The sequence below is a fragment of the Esox lucius genome, chromosome 11, assembly GCF_011004845.1.
Source record: "Esox lucius isolate fEsoLuc1 chromosome 11, fEsoLuc1.pri, whole genome shotgun sequence".
Lineage (NCBI taxonomy): Eukaryota > Metazoa > Chordata > Actinopteri > Esociformes > Esocidae > Esox > Esox lucius.
In genome coordinates, this window is record NC_047579.1 from 50,924,106 (window position 1) to 50,941,110 (window position 17,005).

Genomic DNA, 17,005 nt, shown 5'->3' on the forward strand with positions numbered 1-17,005 from the left:
AAGGGAAGTGTTCCCTTAATTTCCCCATGCTTATTAATGATTATTGTTATTAGTTATGATATTACTAACTAAAATTTCAGGATTGGTTGTGCTACAGGCTCTGAAGAAGCTTTCGTGTGATGTCTGCCGTGCCAGCCTGGTGACATGCTAAATCTGCCATCAAGGACCAGAGCTACCACCTGCTGAATTTTTAAAAACAATGGAGGTCTGCTGATTCCATCAGAGGGAACCGTGAGTGTCGTCAGGGCAGCAGAGTGGGTCATTCGGCAGTCATCAGGCAGTACCAGACGATCACAGCCCATCAAACTGCTTGAGGTTGTTTACATTGTCTGAAAAAGGATCGGTTCAGAGGATGTTTGTGTTGGGATAGACAGTATGGGATAGACATCCACCACCATAGGCTGTTAAAAATAATTCTGTCCCTGTTTTTTAAGTTAAGGCTGCACCACATCGCCAGAATTACAATCCTCAGCTCACAGAGCAACAACATGCAACAGAAACTTAATAAAACTGTCCTTTTCAAAGGGCATTAGCCCAAGGTATGTGTTTTCAAAGTACTGTCCTCTTTTACTTCAACAGTAGTGTAGTGCTCTCTACAGCATTTATTTATTTGTATATATAAATGATTTATTTATATTTGTAAAGGGGAATCATGTACCTATTTTTTGTGTGCAAATAAATGTCACCTTTATAATAGTTTAAAAATAGAGACTTGTGTAATTATTCCATATTTTTTGTAGTCATTCTATATCAGAACCCCTGACATACAATCCAAATAGTCTACAAGTAACATCAGTGTTACCTTTAATTTGATTTGATTTCATTATGCTTTAACACGAAGAGGTAGCCCCACAGTAAGCATTTTATTGTCAGCATTTTGTCTGACAAAGACCTATGGGGAGTTTCCATAGGGCATTTTACAATACGCATGACCATACCTTGGCAAATAATGGTCTAAAGTACTCAATTTCATTCTATATTGATCTGCTTTTGCACACAGCTTCACAAGACCTGGTGCTAGGGCTCAGTTGTTTCTAAAGTCATATCAAGTGACCTAGAGGGCTGAAATGTGGTCAGTTCAGAGATGCTTGTAATCCGGCATAAAGAAAAAACATGTAGTAATTAAAATTATTTTATAATAGTAATTTTATTATAATAGTACAAAAGTGTATATGTCTTGTTGCCATTCTGTAGCCTATTTATTGATTTAACATACATACCTTGTTTGTATATTCATTACACCTATCTGGTTCTGTTCAATGATATTTTCATATGGAAGTCCATGGTTTTAATGGTTCATATGTATGCAGTGTCATAACTTTATCTCTGACGTTTATAATAAACCAAACTGTTTGAAAATCGGTAGAAAAATTTGCAAGTTATGGTTATTTAAAAGTACATGCACCATAAAACACAATGTTACAAGTGAGCGAGCGGCCTGTGACAAGATGGCCGCCATGTGCGGACGTCGACCTCCATTAGCCTTTAGCGCGGACAAGGTATCTAGCCTTTATATATGATGTCTATGCATATCGGTGGCAAAGCTCCCCTGGTAGAATCAAGGTGAGTGGAGTTGAGCCGGAACCATGCAGTGGAAAAGAGCCATTGGTTAGGAAAATGCTTTCTATTGCAGATGGAATTGAAACTGCCAAAGATATTACATTCTTTAGAGAGTATTCAAAGAAAATGCAGAAGAGGTTGCAATGCTGGAGTCCGTCAGACCAGGACATTGATTTAATTTTATTAGAAAACGTTGCAGAACATCGACAACAATGAAGCTCAATAAGAGTCAAATTTAGAGAACAAATGTTCCACAATGCATGTTTATGAAACTCACAAATAGAACAATGATTTATGTATTCAAAAACTTGCTAATAAAATATGATCAGTATGCATGTTCAGTAGAAGTCACAAATATATTCATGATCTATGTATATATTTAACATTGCTCACAAATTAATTTACACATAGACCTACAAATATGTCATTTGCATTTGCGCATTGAAAAAATGCACCTGGATTCGTAACTTTTAGATCCGTAGCTTTAAGGAATGCGAGGCTTGGGACGTAATCACGTTTGTTTAGTTCAACTGCGTCCGTTTGGGTTTTGTAAGATAGTGGGGGTATTTTAGAAAGCAGGTTCACGTTTCCTGAGTTTAAACAAAAACTCTGTGTTGACTGACTCTGAGCTGTCAAACTTTCAGAACATGTGGTAACAATAGGTTCAGTCAACCTTAACCCTGAGTAAAGCATGTGCATGAGAAGCATTGTGTTAAACTGAGTAACGTTTCTTAAGTTTACCTCTAAGACAAATGGCATCTATGGAATGTATATCTTATATCACTGGCCGTTTTAACAGCTTTTTTACATCAGCAGTTTTCACAAAGTGCTTTTACAAAAAGCCACACACAGCCTTGATACAGTATCTATAAAAATAGGTTACAATAACTGACTTTTTTGTTTAAGCGAAAAGACGAAAGAATTGTGTAGCCAGCAAAGTGTCTGTCTATCTATTTTAGGCTTTCTATTACATAGCTACAGCCCAAAAAACTGTAAAAAACCTACCCTTGACCCTGACCTCTCCTTTGAAGAACATATAAAATATTTCATTTTCGAAACATTGCAAAAATTTGAAACTTTCTATCAAAAACTGATCCAGAAAAATGTATCCATGCTTTCATTACTTCTAGACTAGATTACTACAATGCTCTTCTCTCTGGTTATCCAGACAAACTAATAAATAAACTTCAATTAGTGCTGCACACGGCTGCTAGAATCCTAACTAGAACAACAATTTTTGAACACATTACTCCTGTACTAGCCTCTGTACACTGGCTGCCTGTTAGGGTTAGGGCTGATTTTAAGGTTTTACTCTTAACCTATAAATCAATACATGGACTTGGTCCTACATACCTTGCTGAAATGATCCAGCCATACATACCTACACGTAACCACGATCGCAAGATGCAGGCCTTTTAATTGTACTTAGAATTTCTAAACAAACAGCTGGCGGCAGGGCTTTTTCTCATAGAGCTTCACTGATCTGCCAATTAAGGTTAGAAATGCAAACTCAGTGCAAGAGACATTCAGTTGCCCGTCAAACTGAATGTCAGAATGGGAAAGAAAGGTGATTTAAGCAATTTGGAGTGTGGCATGTATCTATGGTTCATGTCATTTAAAACTATATTGATCAATGTAATGCTTGATTGTCAGTGGTGCCTCCAGATGCTATGACTAGGCAGCTCGTCTGTTTTCTTTGACAGGCTATAACTTAGCCACTTTGACTAAATGTGTCTTCATCTCAGTACAAAGGCCTTGTTTTATAGTTTAGTCTTACATCAATCCAAACTATGAAATAATGAGTGCATCCCTACATTGTACATGTAGGGGGAACTTTTAGCAGTTCTGGACCAGAGTGTTAACAACTTAATCAGTGTATAATTAAATACCCATGCAATGTTAATTTATGTCTCAACAACAAAAAAATACTTTATATTCTAGATCTGATTCGGGCCTAATTAATCTTTTTAATTTAACATATGGACCAGGAGATTCAGGTTAAACAGAGGTTAAAAAACTCAATATAATGTGCTTTGTGTGAACTATACACTTCACCTCTAAGTGAAAATGTATTGTAAGATAAGCTACCAATTCGTATTTTGTGTTCTCAGGTGATAGAAACTGGGACTACACACAGCTCAGGCTGGAGCGCAGTACAGTAAGGTAGATGAAGATTCTGCATTAGATCAATGATTTCAACACATTCATCTTTCTAATGAGCCAATAATAACATTTAGGCTGGAACTCAGTCCCCACCGGTAAGTGTCTAGGAATGATTTACAATCCACCCTTGCTGTCTTTACCAACCAGTCTCTCATCTCCAGTGCGATGTCCTCACTGCAATGCCACCTGCGGGCGGAGTAACCTGCTTACTGTGGTTCTCTGTTCCAGGGAGTGAACTCTGGGAAATACTCAGCCCCCTATCAGGGTGGTTGTGATTGGTTGGTGTCCCTTAGGTCAGATACATAGCAAAGTGGGTGGAGTTCCTTCCAGACCAATGGGCCCTGTCTGGGGTTACCTTCTGACATGGAACTCACGGTTACACAGACAAATACAGATGTTCTTTAAAGTCTGTTGTTATAGAAAGCTAAGGCATGAGTAAGAGCTCCCAGCAGCTCCTCTTCTGGACACCTTCCCCCTCTTACCATTCATTTATTTTAGTGTTTGCCCCCTCCTGGTGTGTGTGATTAGAGATGAAAGAGTGCTCCCTCTCTTTGATCATTGGTATTGCAGTGAACCTAAGTAAACACTTTATATAGTTCTACAGTGGTTTCAGACTCTGGAAGTTCAGGTAATAATTAACCATACTACCATTATAACTACTAAAACTGTATGAGAAAAAACAACATGAAGAGTTGATGAAATTAATAATATTTTTTATATTATTAATAATCAGGTCAGGTAGACCCACTGCAAGAGGCAAAGACACTGGAAATGGCATTTCTGACATCTGAAAATGCCTCTGCAAAGAACTGCTTCCTTGATTTCTTCTTTGATTTCTTCTTGGTGGAGGAAACATTCTCAGTTTTTCCTGTGTTTTCATCGTTGACAATTGCTGAAAAATAATTTTAAAAAATCTGTAATGGAATCCAATTCCTTTGGATATTTAACATACCTTCCTAATTTAGGTACCTATAATTCAGTAAAATGCAGAATTTTAAGTATAAAAAAAGTTTCATTTTTAATTTGGGACAACAAGTATATTGGAGAGCGTTGACATACCTTGTTTACTGACAGCAGGGTTCCGGTTCTGGGTAGGACAGTGGACCTTCTTCGAATGCTAAGTCATTTGAAAGGTGGGAGGAATTCCACAAAATAGTTATAGTATTAAGGTATAGTATTAAGCATCACACTAAATAATTAATCAACACAATCTTTATAATTCGTATTATTATGTTTATGACATAAATACCTTTGAGAAGAGTGGAAACCGAATACAGAATGCTGTTCTCTTTTCCTCTTCACCGGCCCAAAGCCTAACTGGGTTGGTCTTGTCACTGCCAAGTGCCGTGTCTGAGGACTTCTTGGTCGCAGAGGGAGGTGAAGAGCTGGTCTCATTGCATTTGTTCTGTAGTTCCCTGGTTAATGATTTCACCAAGGCCTTGTCAGAAGCATCAGAGGCAATAGTTTGGCTGGCACCTGATAGTTGAGGCTGTGGAGGATGCCACAAGATCTGATCCTCTAGCAGATGTCTTACTGACTCCCTAGTAAAGGAGTTCACCAGCTCAGTCTCCCAGGCTTTTTGAGTAGTTTCCAATCCGGTCGTCAGCTTCAAAAGATTTGAATCAGTCACTGCCTTCCTGGCAGGCACAACAAGTTCCTGGGGTCTGTTGTGACTGTTTATGAGTTCATAAACTTTGTCCGTGAGCTCACGTGAAAAGTAGCGAAGACTGGAACTGAGTGTTGCATTGTCCTTCTCATCATTTTGTTGTCTTTGAACGATCTCCATAACTGTGTTAACTATTGCAGTGATTGTTTGTCTTAACTCGTTTGGTGGCACTGGTTTGGTTTTGGACTTACCCATGTCACTGTCCGAGCTCCTAATGATAGGGCAGTCACTTTCAACAGGCAACTCATTTGGGATTGGAGTGCCTGGTACAGAATTCCTAACCTCTTCATACTGGGATGCTCTGGATTTGGAAGAGCTGATGAAGCGGGAAGACTGCCTGCCTGAAGATGCCTGGCTTGTTCCAACATTACGGTCCCGACTCATCCCATCAAGCTCCTCCAACATGCAGCGCACGATGGAGCAAGTCAGTAGGCCTTCTGCTGAGGTCCTCGACCTCTCTGACTTGGTCATTCTGTCCTGGATACACTTCAATGTCTCAATTACAATGGCTCTGCAATTCCGCTCAATGCAGGACTGGCTGGTGGGTTGTTCAGTACCTGACACATGTATGGGAGTGGCTATTCTGCTAAGAGATTCATGGTGTTTTGGAGCTTCAGCAACATTTGCTATGAGGACTGGTTGTTGCTTGACAAAAAAATCTTTGACCTTGGTGAACACAGTGTTGAGCAGCAAAAAAGTGTGTGCATGCATTTCTTTTCCTTTCATGTTGACTCTATCAAGCACAGTGGAAGGAAGGCTTGAAGCGAACAAGGAATTCTCTAACTGACCAGACATTGCGGTGTCAGACGCCTGAGTCATTAGGGCAAAGCTTTCAAAGTTTTTAGAAATGTTTTTTACTATTTCAGAGGCTACAGCTCTGGTGTGAGAAGAGGTGGATAAAGATTCAGTTCTAGTCTTTTGGAATCTTTGGACATCTCTATCACTATCAATACTTGTTCTGTTCAAAAACTCCTCACTTCTACCATCTAGGCTTGTAGTATTTACAAAGTCAATCAAACCTGAATGAAGGATCCCATTAACTGCAGTTGAGGCTTTAGTTTGAAACTCCTCAGAACTTAGGGATACAGATGGCAAAGAAGTAAACCCAGAGAGGCCCTGTTTGCTGGCAGACGCAACCAAACTATTGGAACCATTCAAGTCAGCCAAGATGGCATCCACAAATCCATCGAGGACAAAGGACTCTTCGGAATGATGCCTTCCATTAGATAAGCTGTCCTTCTCCACCACAGACTTCGACAAGGCCAGAACCTGGTTGACAATCTCTTTAGCGGTGTGAAAGAGGACATGGTCTTGCATTAACATTTGGGAGGAGAGACCAGGGCTCAATGTTGGAATCGGTGCTGAAGAATCAGTGGTGGGCTCCACAAATGTACCGGAGAGATCTTCTTTAATGAGACACGGAAAAATCCTCTTCAGCCTGTTCTTCATGCGGTTATAACAACCAACAGTGCAAGAAAGGATCTGCTCTCTCTCTGCTGGAGAGCTGGCTGATCCGATAGATTGCGTGAGACTTGAGCTAGGTGTTGAGATAGTGGATGGAGGTATAGTACAACAAGACATGCAATAGATGAATCTTCTTACAACATCCCTGATCGTTTCAGAGGCTTTGGTGTGAAACTCCTCAGTAAGTAACCTGTCCATACTCTGTGTTGACAGGCTTATGTTGGCTTTTGTACTGTTGACACCGAGGTGAGCCTGTCCATGTTTTAACTTTTCCTCCGAACTGTTACGAGACCTGTGTGTTTTAACAAAACGCTCAACTGCAGGCATAATCACCTCCAGGACGGCCTCGGACGCAAACAGTACACTTTCTGAAATCACCATGGCAAGTAATGTCTTCATCACCTGTAGGACAGAAAAGATTTAGGTAACCTAAAAGCCGGTCTCTGTAGCCAAGCTCCTCAAAGACAAAACAATCTAAAAATGTTTTTATTCTTGTAAATCAAGGGCTTGTATCTAATTTTATTGAAACATTATTTCACATACAATATATTAATAATCATGATTTACAGATTAGGTAAAAAACAAACTTACAGGGTCCATATTGCCACCTCTTAACAGCTTCAATTGCCTGCGGAAAATAATATAATTTAGCACAAACATGAACCCAAAAACCAGACCATTATACAGCTGAATACAAAAGAAGCTTCGACTTACTCCTCTGTTAGTTTTTCAAGAAAACAGTTGATAACAGAATTAAAGGAATCTGTATTGATGGCTTGGAGTTGAGGAGCCCCGATGGTCTGACTGGTCCCATTGGTCTGACTGGTCCCATTGGTCTGACGGGTCTGACTGGTCCCATTGGTCTGACTGGTCCCATTGGTCTGACGGGTCTGACTGGTCCCATTGGTCTGACTGGTCCTGTTGGTCTGACGGGTCTGACTGGTCCCATTGGTCTGACTGGTCCCATTGTTCTGACTGGTCCCGTTGGTCTGACGGGTCTGACTGGTCCCATAGGTCTGATTGGTCCTGGTGGTCTGAGTCTGGGCATTCTTTCCAGACTGTACGGGTTGAGGTCCATCCATGCCAAGTGATCCTGTTGATGTGGAGGGACCTGTGCACAAAGCAGCATTCACTAGGGTAAATATGTTATAATCATGTGACATTCTGAATCAAGTATGTGCCAACTTTGAGCCTGGTCATTTTAAGTCCCTAGTAAAATTATAACTAAAATGATATCTCTAAATCACCTTTAAATGCAAGTCGATTACCTGTTGTTAACGGAGAGTTTAACTTCGGACCTCGATCTCTCTCTGAGATTGGCTCCACTTTGTTTCTCTTCATCCGTTTTGTCTTAAAAGAAAATACAGTAATTTACATGTTTAAAGACACTTCAATACAGCCCTTTTAGGAGAGCAATAACATTGATTATTTCATTTTATAGAAACAAGAAACCAGGCAAGCCTAGTTCAGCTGGCATGCAATATAAAACATTGCCCCCTGGAGATTCAAACCCAGGTCACCCACATGAAAGGCTGGGTCCTTAGGCACTACACCACAGAGCTGTACAGGTGCTGGGTGTCAGTATAGCTTCTTGTCTCTATCTTGAACAAATCCTCTTTAGCCACTGGCTGTTTTAATAGTTAATTGGCCAAATAGCGTCTATGAACTGTATTGCTTTTGCCACTGGCTGTTTTAACAGCTTATTAGCCAGTAATAGGGTTACTAGTATCTACTAACTTCCTAGGAATAATCATAAGAATCGAGCAATTTCTAGAGAGACTGAAGATGAACTATGCCATGCTAGAAACAGTCCCAATAAAACCGCTTACATGGTCCGGGCAATTTTTTTTATAGTATGTACAATTTACTGTCCTCAGAACAACTTGCAGAGACTGAAAACACATCACAAAAATATCCAGGTCACCTCCATTCTGATTTCTCACCTTGACTTTCTTTCTGTTCTCGAACCTCTGCTCAGTCTGAGGCAGGAGATCCTTCTTTACCTCACAGCGAGCGCCTCCTACTGGCCGTCCCACACCACTTCCAACGGTGTCTGCTTTCCCATCCTTGGGCCAAACAACACCGAACAGGCTGAGTAGGGTCAGGAACCAGCCGGCTGCATGCAGGTTGCTATGCTGTATTACAGTCAAAGACATAGATCATTCAGAATGAGAAAAGCTAGGGTGCATGATTCATTTAACTCCTTAACTCCAGACACAGAGACACACTATAGGTTGTACATTTCACCACAATAACACATTTCTACAAACATCACAGAGCCTACATTTAGCCTACTATTAATGATAATCCAATTTTTACATTTACATTTTTGTCATTTAGCAGATGCTGTTATCCATAGCACCATACAAATGCAAGAAGAGTCAAGTGCCTTGCTCAATAACACAGGAACAGACTTTTTCACCTGGTAAGCTGAGGGATTCAAACCTCTGGTTTTACATTGGATCAGGTCACAGTTTGGATTCAACATATAATCACAAACCACTGAGATGCCTGACGCTTATAAACCCTTTATTAACACAATGAAATCATTAACAAGCTATGTCATACTCGTGGTATACCCTGTCCAATATCACGGCATCAGCCAATCAGCATTCGGGATTCATAACCATTTAAATACATTATAATATTTTTATACATGTAGAATGGTGCCATGCCCATTCTTCCTCTGCCTTATGACATCCAGCTGTAGCATGGCCCACTGAAACTTGAAGCTAAGAAAGCAGAAAATGAAATAAGGCAATAAAGGGAACTAGGAAAGGCACTAAGGAAGTTAGGAATTAAGGTAAGGACGTAGATAGCAAATCATATAAGGAAAAGGGAGCAATAAATGCAACCAGGAAATTAAAGAGAATGTTAGCGGCCAGGTACGTCGGGATTTCTCCATCAACATGTTTTGAGAAAGATTTAAAAATAATAGGTTGCTTATTTTGGCACCTTGCATAGACCCCAGCCATAATCAGAATCAATGCTGCTTTGGGATTCTACCTCTTATAGCATATTATGTATAGACTTACCTTTTGATTCTCCATAGTAAACTTCGATGGCTACAGTGTATCTGCGTTCCACTTGCAACTGAATAATAATGGCATAATAACCGAGCTGCCCCTATTTATACCCAGTCTATTGTGCCTAACTATGACGTCATAAAGGCGATTGACCACGCCTCCGAGTTACAAACTCCACGGACTATTTGGGGGAAGCCGGGGACGCACATTTCTTTACCCATGGTCATCCTTCAAATATAATGTATTATTATTATACATTAATACGGTATGATACAATATTTAATATTGTGGTACGTTTCTGTGTTATTCCTCTATTATCATTCATATAATTGTGGTTGTTGTTACTGAGGCTGCTACGAATGTTATAATAACGATCGGTCTTATTGCGAATCAAGCATTATCTTATTTTTTTACTTAACACGGTCTCCGAACAGTCGGTGAAATGATGGTACTATCGTTTTAAGATCAGATTTGTTCGTACACACGTGTTCATTCTCAGCCCGAACCCGATCATGACCGGACAGGACTTTAAATTCTGATATTCTTGTCGGCCTGGTCTTACGACGGTGATTATTATTCTTTTTTAAATAAACGCAACAATAATAATAATAAAAAAACATAGAAACTATTAGGCATATGGCAATGTGTATCAGCTGGTGCCGTATAGTTGTTACTATATTCATATATTTTATAGACGTTTGGAAAAGTAACAACAGCCCTATAATATGGTCTCGAATTTTCAGGTGCCTTACATTTTTAAGTTAGAATACGTTCTTCGTTTTAAATATATAACGAATCTTCATATTCGTTTTAATAGTTCCACGATTATTGGGTCAGTTGTTTGTACATATGCTGGGAAGGCGAGGCTCAGGAGTGTCCAGTTTGTAGAAGCTTCTCTGGAACCTCCTAACCTGGCTCTACTCGTGGTATACCCTGTCCAATATCACGGCATCAGCCAATCAGCATTCGGGATTCATATCTATTTAAATACATTATAATATTTTTATACATGTAGAATGGTGCCATGTCCATTCTTCCTCTGCCTTATGGCATCCAGCTGTAGCATGGCCCACTGAAACTTGAAGCTAAGGAAGCAGAAAATGAAATAAGGCAATAAAGGGAACTAGGAAAGGGACTAAGGAAGTTAGGAATTAAGGTAAGGACGTAGGTAGCAAATCATATAAGGAAAAGCGAGCAATAAATGCAACCAGGAAATTAAAGAGAATGCTAGCGGCCAGGTACGTCGGGATTTCTCCATCAACATGTTTTGAGAAAGATTTAAAAATAATAGGTTGCTTATTTTGGCACCTTGCATAGACCCCAGCCATAATCAGAATCAATGCTGCTTTGGGATTCTACCTCTTATAGCATATTATGTATAGACTTACCTTTTGATTCTCCATAGTAAACTTCGATGGCTACAGTGTATCTGCGTTCCACTTGCAACTGAATAATAATGGCATAATAACCGAGCTGCCCCTATTTATACCCAGTCTATTGTGCCTAACTATGACGTCATAAAGGCGATTGACCACGCCTCCGAGTTACAAACTCCACGGACTATTTGGGGGAAGCCGGGGACGCACATTTCGTTACCCATGGTCACCGATAAGTTTGTATGGAAAAACTGAGGAAAAGGGATCCAAACACTTTAACTCCAGCAACCATTTATTGTTTTGGTTATTGTTTTCACGCATTACATTAATCAAATTATGTAGATATTTAAATATATTGGATACTGAAGGGCAGTGGTGTTGTTAGCCCTGGGCGTCTTTTATGAATAACTCCATATCTCAAGTCGAACAAAAATTATAGTAATAAAAAAATATCCCGTGATCTATTCATCTATAATTCCGATACATTCAAAACCCTGTAATTTCTGTCCCGATCGGGGCGGGAGGGTGAGCTATAAACCCGAATGTATTGTGTTCCTAGCGACGCATCTGCTGAAGGGCTTTCCTGCTGCCCGCTGTCGGAGAAATTCTTGGCAAACGACCACACGAGGTGCAGTGCCCAGCAGTGGTCTATTCGTAACTTATTTCGTATTATCCTTATTATCTCTAGGTAATTTAGTGACTTATTTGTTGTCTCAAGACATATATTCCGTCCTGCCTACAAACTAGCCTTTCCTATCTTTACCCTGTTAGTTTGTTTTATTTGTCCCGATTGTAGACTTATTAAAACTTGCAACGTTGGCTAATTCACTTAGGCTATAGGCCCACGTAGGATGGCCTTGAGTGTTTTGAAAGGCATCCCTCAAATAAAATGTATTATTATTATACATTAATACGGTGTGATACAATATTTAATATTGTGGTACGTTTCTGTGTTATTCCTCTATTATCATTAATATCATTGTGGCTGTTGTTACTGAGGCTGTTACGAATGTTGTAATAATGATCGGTCTTATTGCGAATCAAGCATTATCTTATTTTTTTACTTAACACCAGAGATGGGGACAAGTCACACATGGTCAAGTCCAAGCAAGTCTCAAGTCTTAACCATCAAGTCTCGAGTCAAGTATCAAGTCACAGTTCAGATAAATCAAGCAAGTCAAGTCAAGGGTTCACCCTAAGCAAGTCAAGTCGAGTCCTTATAAGTTTCAAGTCAAGTCAAGTCACAGTACTAAAGAGATGAACACACACACACACACACACACACACACACACACTGTCCTCTGTTTCTGACGTGCGCTCGGTGCGAAGCTCGATTTCAAAATCAAATATTTTTCTCCTCCGCGGTACAATTTTTTTGGGGGACGAAGCGGAGGGATCTTGAATCAGCCTGAAGGGGTTGTATTCGCTATAACAACCGCCTCGCTATACCTTACCCCGCTTATTACATGGCTACCTACCAAATAAATCTATAATTTGACACAAAATATTGATTTCAAAAGGAATTTATTGATTTAAAAACGATTGTATTGCTTCCTCTAAAGAAAATAGTCCGTTCCGTCTCTGGTTAGAATCCTGCTGCGTCCATAGCAACGCGCTGTTTTTCATGGCAACGGTCTGTTATCAAGAAATAACACGCATTCTGCACTGGAATTCAGCCAATCCATGTAATAAGGGCTAATAATAACAACCTAATAAACTAATTAGTGTGACTGAAAAACTGCCTAATATGTAATTACGCTGTAATTATTCTTGGCTGTATGAGTAAAAAAAAAACTCTTCGAAATGTTTAGGTGCTAGTAATCGGCGCCTCCATGTTAGCCTTTCATGCAGTACAGTTAACTGTTATGGTGTAAGCACAATGCTTTTTAGTTTCCACACGCAGTCCACAAACACTTGTGTAATATACATGCCCGCTCATTTTAAGATGCCCATCAACATTAAAATAAAGGAAATGCCACTGTTATAGTCAAATTCCCTTACATCTATTTACCAGACGTATTCAGTAATGATAATGGTCACATTTCTAACAAGAAAAAAAAAAGTGCAACCAAGGCCAAATTATGACAAACAAAAGATTAATTCATTGCATTAGTAACTTAATCGTTATAGATCTTAGTAAAACTGAATATAAAGAGATTACATTCTTACCTTTCCTTGTGGTTCTTAAAATAACGAATGAAATTTGACGTTGTTGCATATTTTGCATCTGGAAAATCTTTTTTTATTCACACGGTCCAGTTCAAAGTCCTTTTATCCAAACGATACTATTTGTGGAGCTCGACTAACGTTACTGTCTGCCATGTTTGGCAAGGTTTGAATTGTGCAGCGTTAAAGGCACATACGCTGATTAGTGGTGCTGATGTCAAAACATATAAAATAATTGTATTGCTGTTTGTTTATTATAAGTTCAAGTCATTGTCGAGTCTTCCACTTCAAGTCAAGTCTCAAGTAACTTGTTCTCAAGTCAAAGTCAAGTCATTTTCATACTTTAATCAAGCAAGTCACAAGTCCTGTGACTCGAGTCCCCCACCTCTGCTTAACACGGTCTCCGAACAGTCGGTGAAATGATGGTACTATCGTTTTAAGATCAGATTTGTTCGTACACACGTGTTCATTCTCAGCCCGAACCCGATCACGACCGGACAGGACTTTAAATTCTGATATTCTTGTCGGCCTGGTCTTACGACGGTGATTATTATTCTTTTTTAAATAAACGCAACAATAATAATAATAAAAAAACATAGAAACTATTAGGCATATGGCAATGTGTATCAGCTGGTGCCGTATAGTTGTTACTATATTCATATATTTTATAGACGTTTGGAAAAGTAACAACAGCCCTATAATATGGTCTCGAATTTTCAGGTGCCTTACATTTTTAAGTTAGAATACGTTCTGCGTTTTAAATATATAACGAATCTTCACTATATTCGTTTTAATAGTTCCACGATTATTGGGTCAGTTGTTTGTACATATGCTGGGAAGGCAAGGCTCAGGAGTGTCCAGTTTGTAGAAGCTTCTCTGGAACTTCTTAACCTGGCTCTAAAGAATCTTTGTAACGCGTTCTTATAGAGTGAGAGATCCAGCATGTCAAACGGCCTAGTCTGAAGTGTTTTATAGTCTTAACAGTGAGAAACTCATAAGGTAAGATACACTACTTGAATTCTATTATTTTTAAATATAAAAATGAGATATCTCGGAAACCTCATTCCTGCTATCCCTGCATTTCAGTTGCCCATGCCATCTTGCAACTTTGCCTGCACTGCACATTTAGAATTGCCATGTATGCCACTGTATGTACATGTCCACGTGTGGGAATCTGAGGGAGTCGGTCGTTCGCTTACTTTCAGTAACTAGTTCAAACAAAGATTTCTTTACGTCAACCGCTCAATACAATAAGACACATTTATATCCGTCACCAATCTTCATTTTCGCTGCATTGAATTACAGATCACACTTTGTTAGCTAGCGGTTAGCTTACGTTTGCTAGCTACCTACAGTAACATCAACCAGTGTTAGAGCTGTTTGAATTCGAGTCAATGACAGAAGCTTCCAATGCAGTGTATTTATTGTATGTGCTTCTTAGCTGGCAAGCTGACTGTGTTCGTGTCAACCGTCTGAAAGGAACTCAACGCACGTAGCTATAACGTGGGGTTAATCCAGTCAGTTTGTTTTATGTTGGTAGGGTTCTCACATAATGAATTTGCAGGTCTACCATAGAGAGCAAAACGATGGCGCAAACTGAAACAGTATTACACCTCTACTTTTGGTGTCTCCCTCAGGAATTGCTCTTGGGGAAAAAGCTCAATGTAATCTTCAAAAATCAGTTTTTTCATTCATCGTATTTGTCCATTACTAATGCAATAATTGGAATTCATAATTTGTCATAAACTTTTGAGGGTTTCTGAATAATTACATAAATGATTTACACACTATTGCCTGATAGTTAGCATGTTTTATTAATACAACTGAATCGTGCCAGTATCTTTTGCACAGCGTTCCAGCCCAATGAAATACATTGTGACGTCATAATCACATTCTGGACCTCTGAGTGAGTACTGAAATCACATGCAAAACAACAGACTGTTACGATTTGAAACTCACGAGTGAAAAGGTTAAACAAGAGAAATGCAGTCTCATAGTAGTAAGTTTTCTGACACCCAAATAATCCATTAAACATTGCCATAATACACTCACCTAAAGGATTATTAGGAACACCTTACTAATACTGTGTTTGACCCCCTTTCGCCTTCAGAACTGCCTTAATTCTACGTGGCATTGATTCAACAAGGTGCTGAAAGCATTCTTTAGAAATGTTGGCCCATATTGATAGGATAGCATCTTGCAGTTGATGGAGATTTGTGGGATGCACATCCAGGGCACGAAGCTCCCGTTCCACCACATCCCAAAGATGCTCTATTGGGTTGAGATCTGGTGACTTTGGGGGCCATTTCAGTACAGTGAACTCATTGTCATGTTCAAGAAACCAATTTGAAATGATTCGAGCTTTGTGACATGGTGCATTATCCAGCTGGAAGTAGCCATCAGAGGATGGGTGCATGGTGGTCATAAAGGGATGTACATGGTCAGAAACAATGCTCAGGTAGGCTGTGGCATTTTAACAATGCCCAATTGGCACTAAGGGGCCTAAAGTGTGCCAAGAAAACATCCCCCACACCTCTACACCACCACCACCAGCCTGCACAGTGGTAACAAGGCATTATGGATCCATGTTCTCATTCTGTTTAAGCCAAATTCTGACTCCACCATCTGAATGTCTCAACAGAAATCGAGACTTATCAGACCAGGCAACATTCTTCCAGTCTTCAACTGTCCAATTTTGGTGAGCTCGTGCAAATTGTAGCCTCTTTTTCCTATTTGTAGTGGAGATGAGTGGTACCCGGTGGGGTCTTGTGCTGTTGTAGCCCATCCGCCTCAAGGTTGTGCGTGTTGTGGCTTCACAAATGCTTTGCTGCATACCTCGGTTGTAACGAGTGGTTATTTCAGTCAAAGTTGCTCTTTTATCAGCTTGAATCAGTCGGCCCATTCTCCTCTGACCTCTAGCATCAACATGGCGTTTTCGCCCACAGGACTGCCGCATACTGGATGTTTTTCCCTTTTCACACCATTCTTTGTAAACCCTAGAAATGGTTGTGTGTGAAAATCCCAGTAACTGAGCAGATTGTGAAATACTCAGACCGGCCCGCCTGGCACCAACAACCATGCCACCCTCAAAATTGCTTAAATCACCTTTCTTTCCCATTCTGACATTCAGTTTGGAGTTCAGGAGATTGTCTTGACCAGGACCACACCCCTAAATGCATTGAAGCAACTGCCATGTGATTGGTGGATTAGATAATTGCATTAATGAGAAATTGAACAGGTGTTTCTAATAATCCTTTAGGTGAGTGTATATTGTCTTTATGTTTTTGATTAATCGGCAGGTTAAAGGAATATCTCCTTTAAACAAGACACATTTACTCCCAGAGTTGTATGTTTGAAGTTGTACATGGCATTACATTCAGTGTATGTTCTTTACAATGGTATTCTTACACCGAAATGATCATCCAGTAAACATTGCCTTACTATCCTGTAAGTCAAGCAACCATGGGAGCAGGTCTGTATGAACTTTGTGGGGGGAAATGACAGGGACATCCAGTGGAAACCAGTAAATTTGTGTTTTCACAGATTATTTCACAAAATGGATGATTGGCTTTCCCCATTCTTCA

General features: G+C 39.8%; 1 protein-coding gene across 4 annotated transcripts; it reads right to left on the reverse strand.

Annotated features, from left to right (window-relative positions):
* Nucleotides 1–4,419: 4,419 nt before the first annotated feature.
* On the reverse strand, nucleotides 4,420–11,564 carry LOC105009678. Of its 4 annotated transcripts, none has more exons than XM_034294982.1 (8): nucleotides 11,268–11,564; nucleotides 8,797–8,988; nucleotides 8,101–8,203; nucleotides 7,568–7,964; nucleotides 7,445–7,481; nucleotides 4,973–7,255; nucleotides 4,783–4,840; nucleotides 4,420–4,615 (listed from the first exon to the last, which is right to left on the reverse strand). In XM_034294982.1, exons 1-8 carry the CDS (start codon nucleotides 11,280–11,282, stop codon nucleotides 4,458–4,460), a joined length of 3,243 nt encoding a protein of 1,080 aa, XP_034150873.1. In that variant the 5' UTR covers nucleotides 11,283–11,564; the 3' UTR covers nucleotides 4,420–4,457. The 4 variants fall into 4 exon arrangements, with proteins under 4 accessions (XP_034150873.1, XP_019906209.3, XP_019906210.3 ...); XM_020050650.3 differs by having other exon boundaries at nucleotides 9,889–11,564; XM_020050651.3 differs by having other exon boundaries at nucleotides 8,122–8,203; nucleotides 8,797–11,564.
* Nucleotides 11,565–17,005: the final 5,441 nt, after the last annotated feature.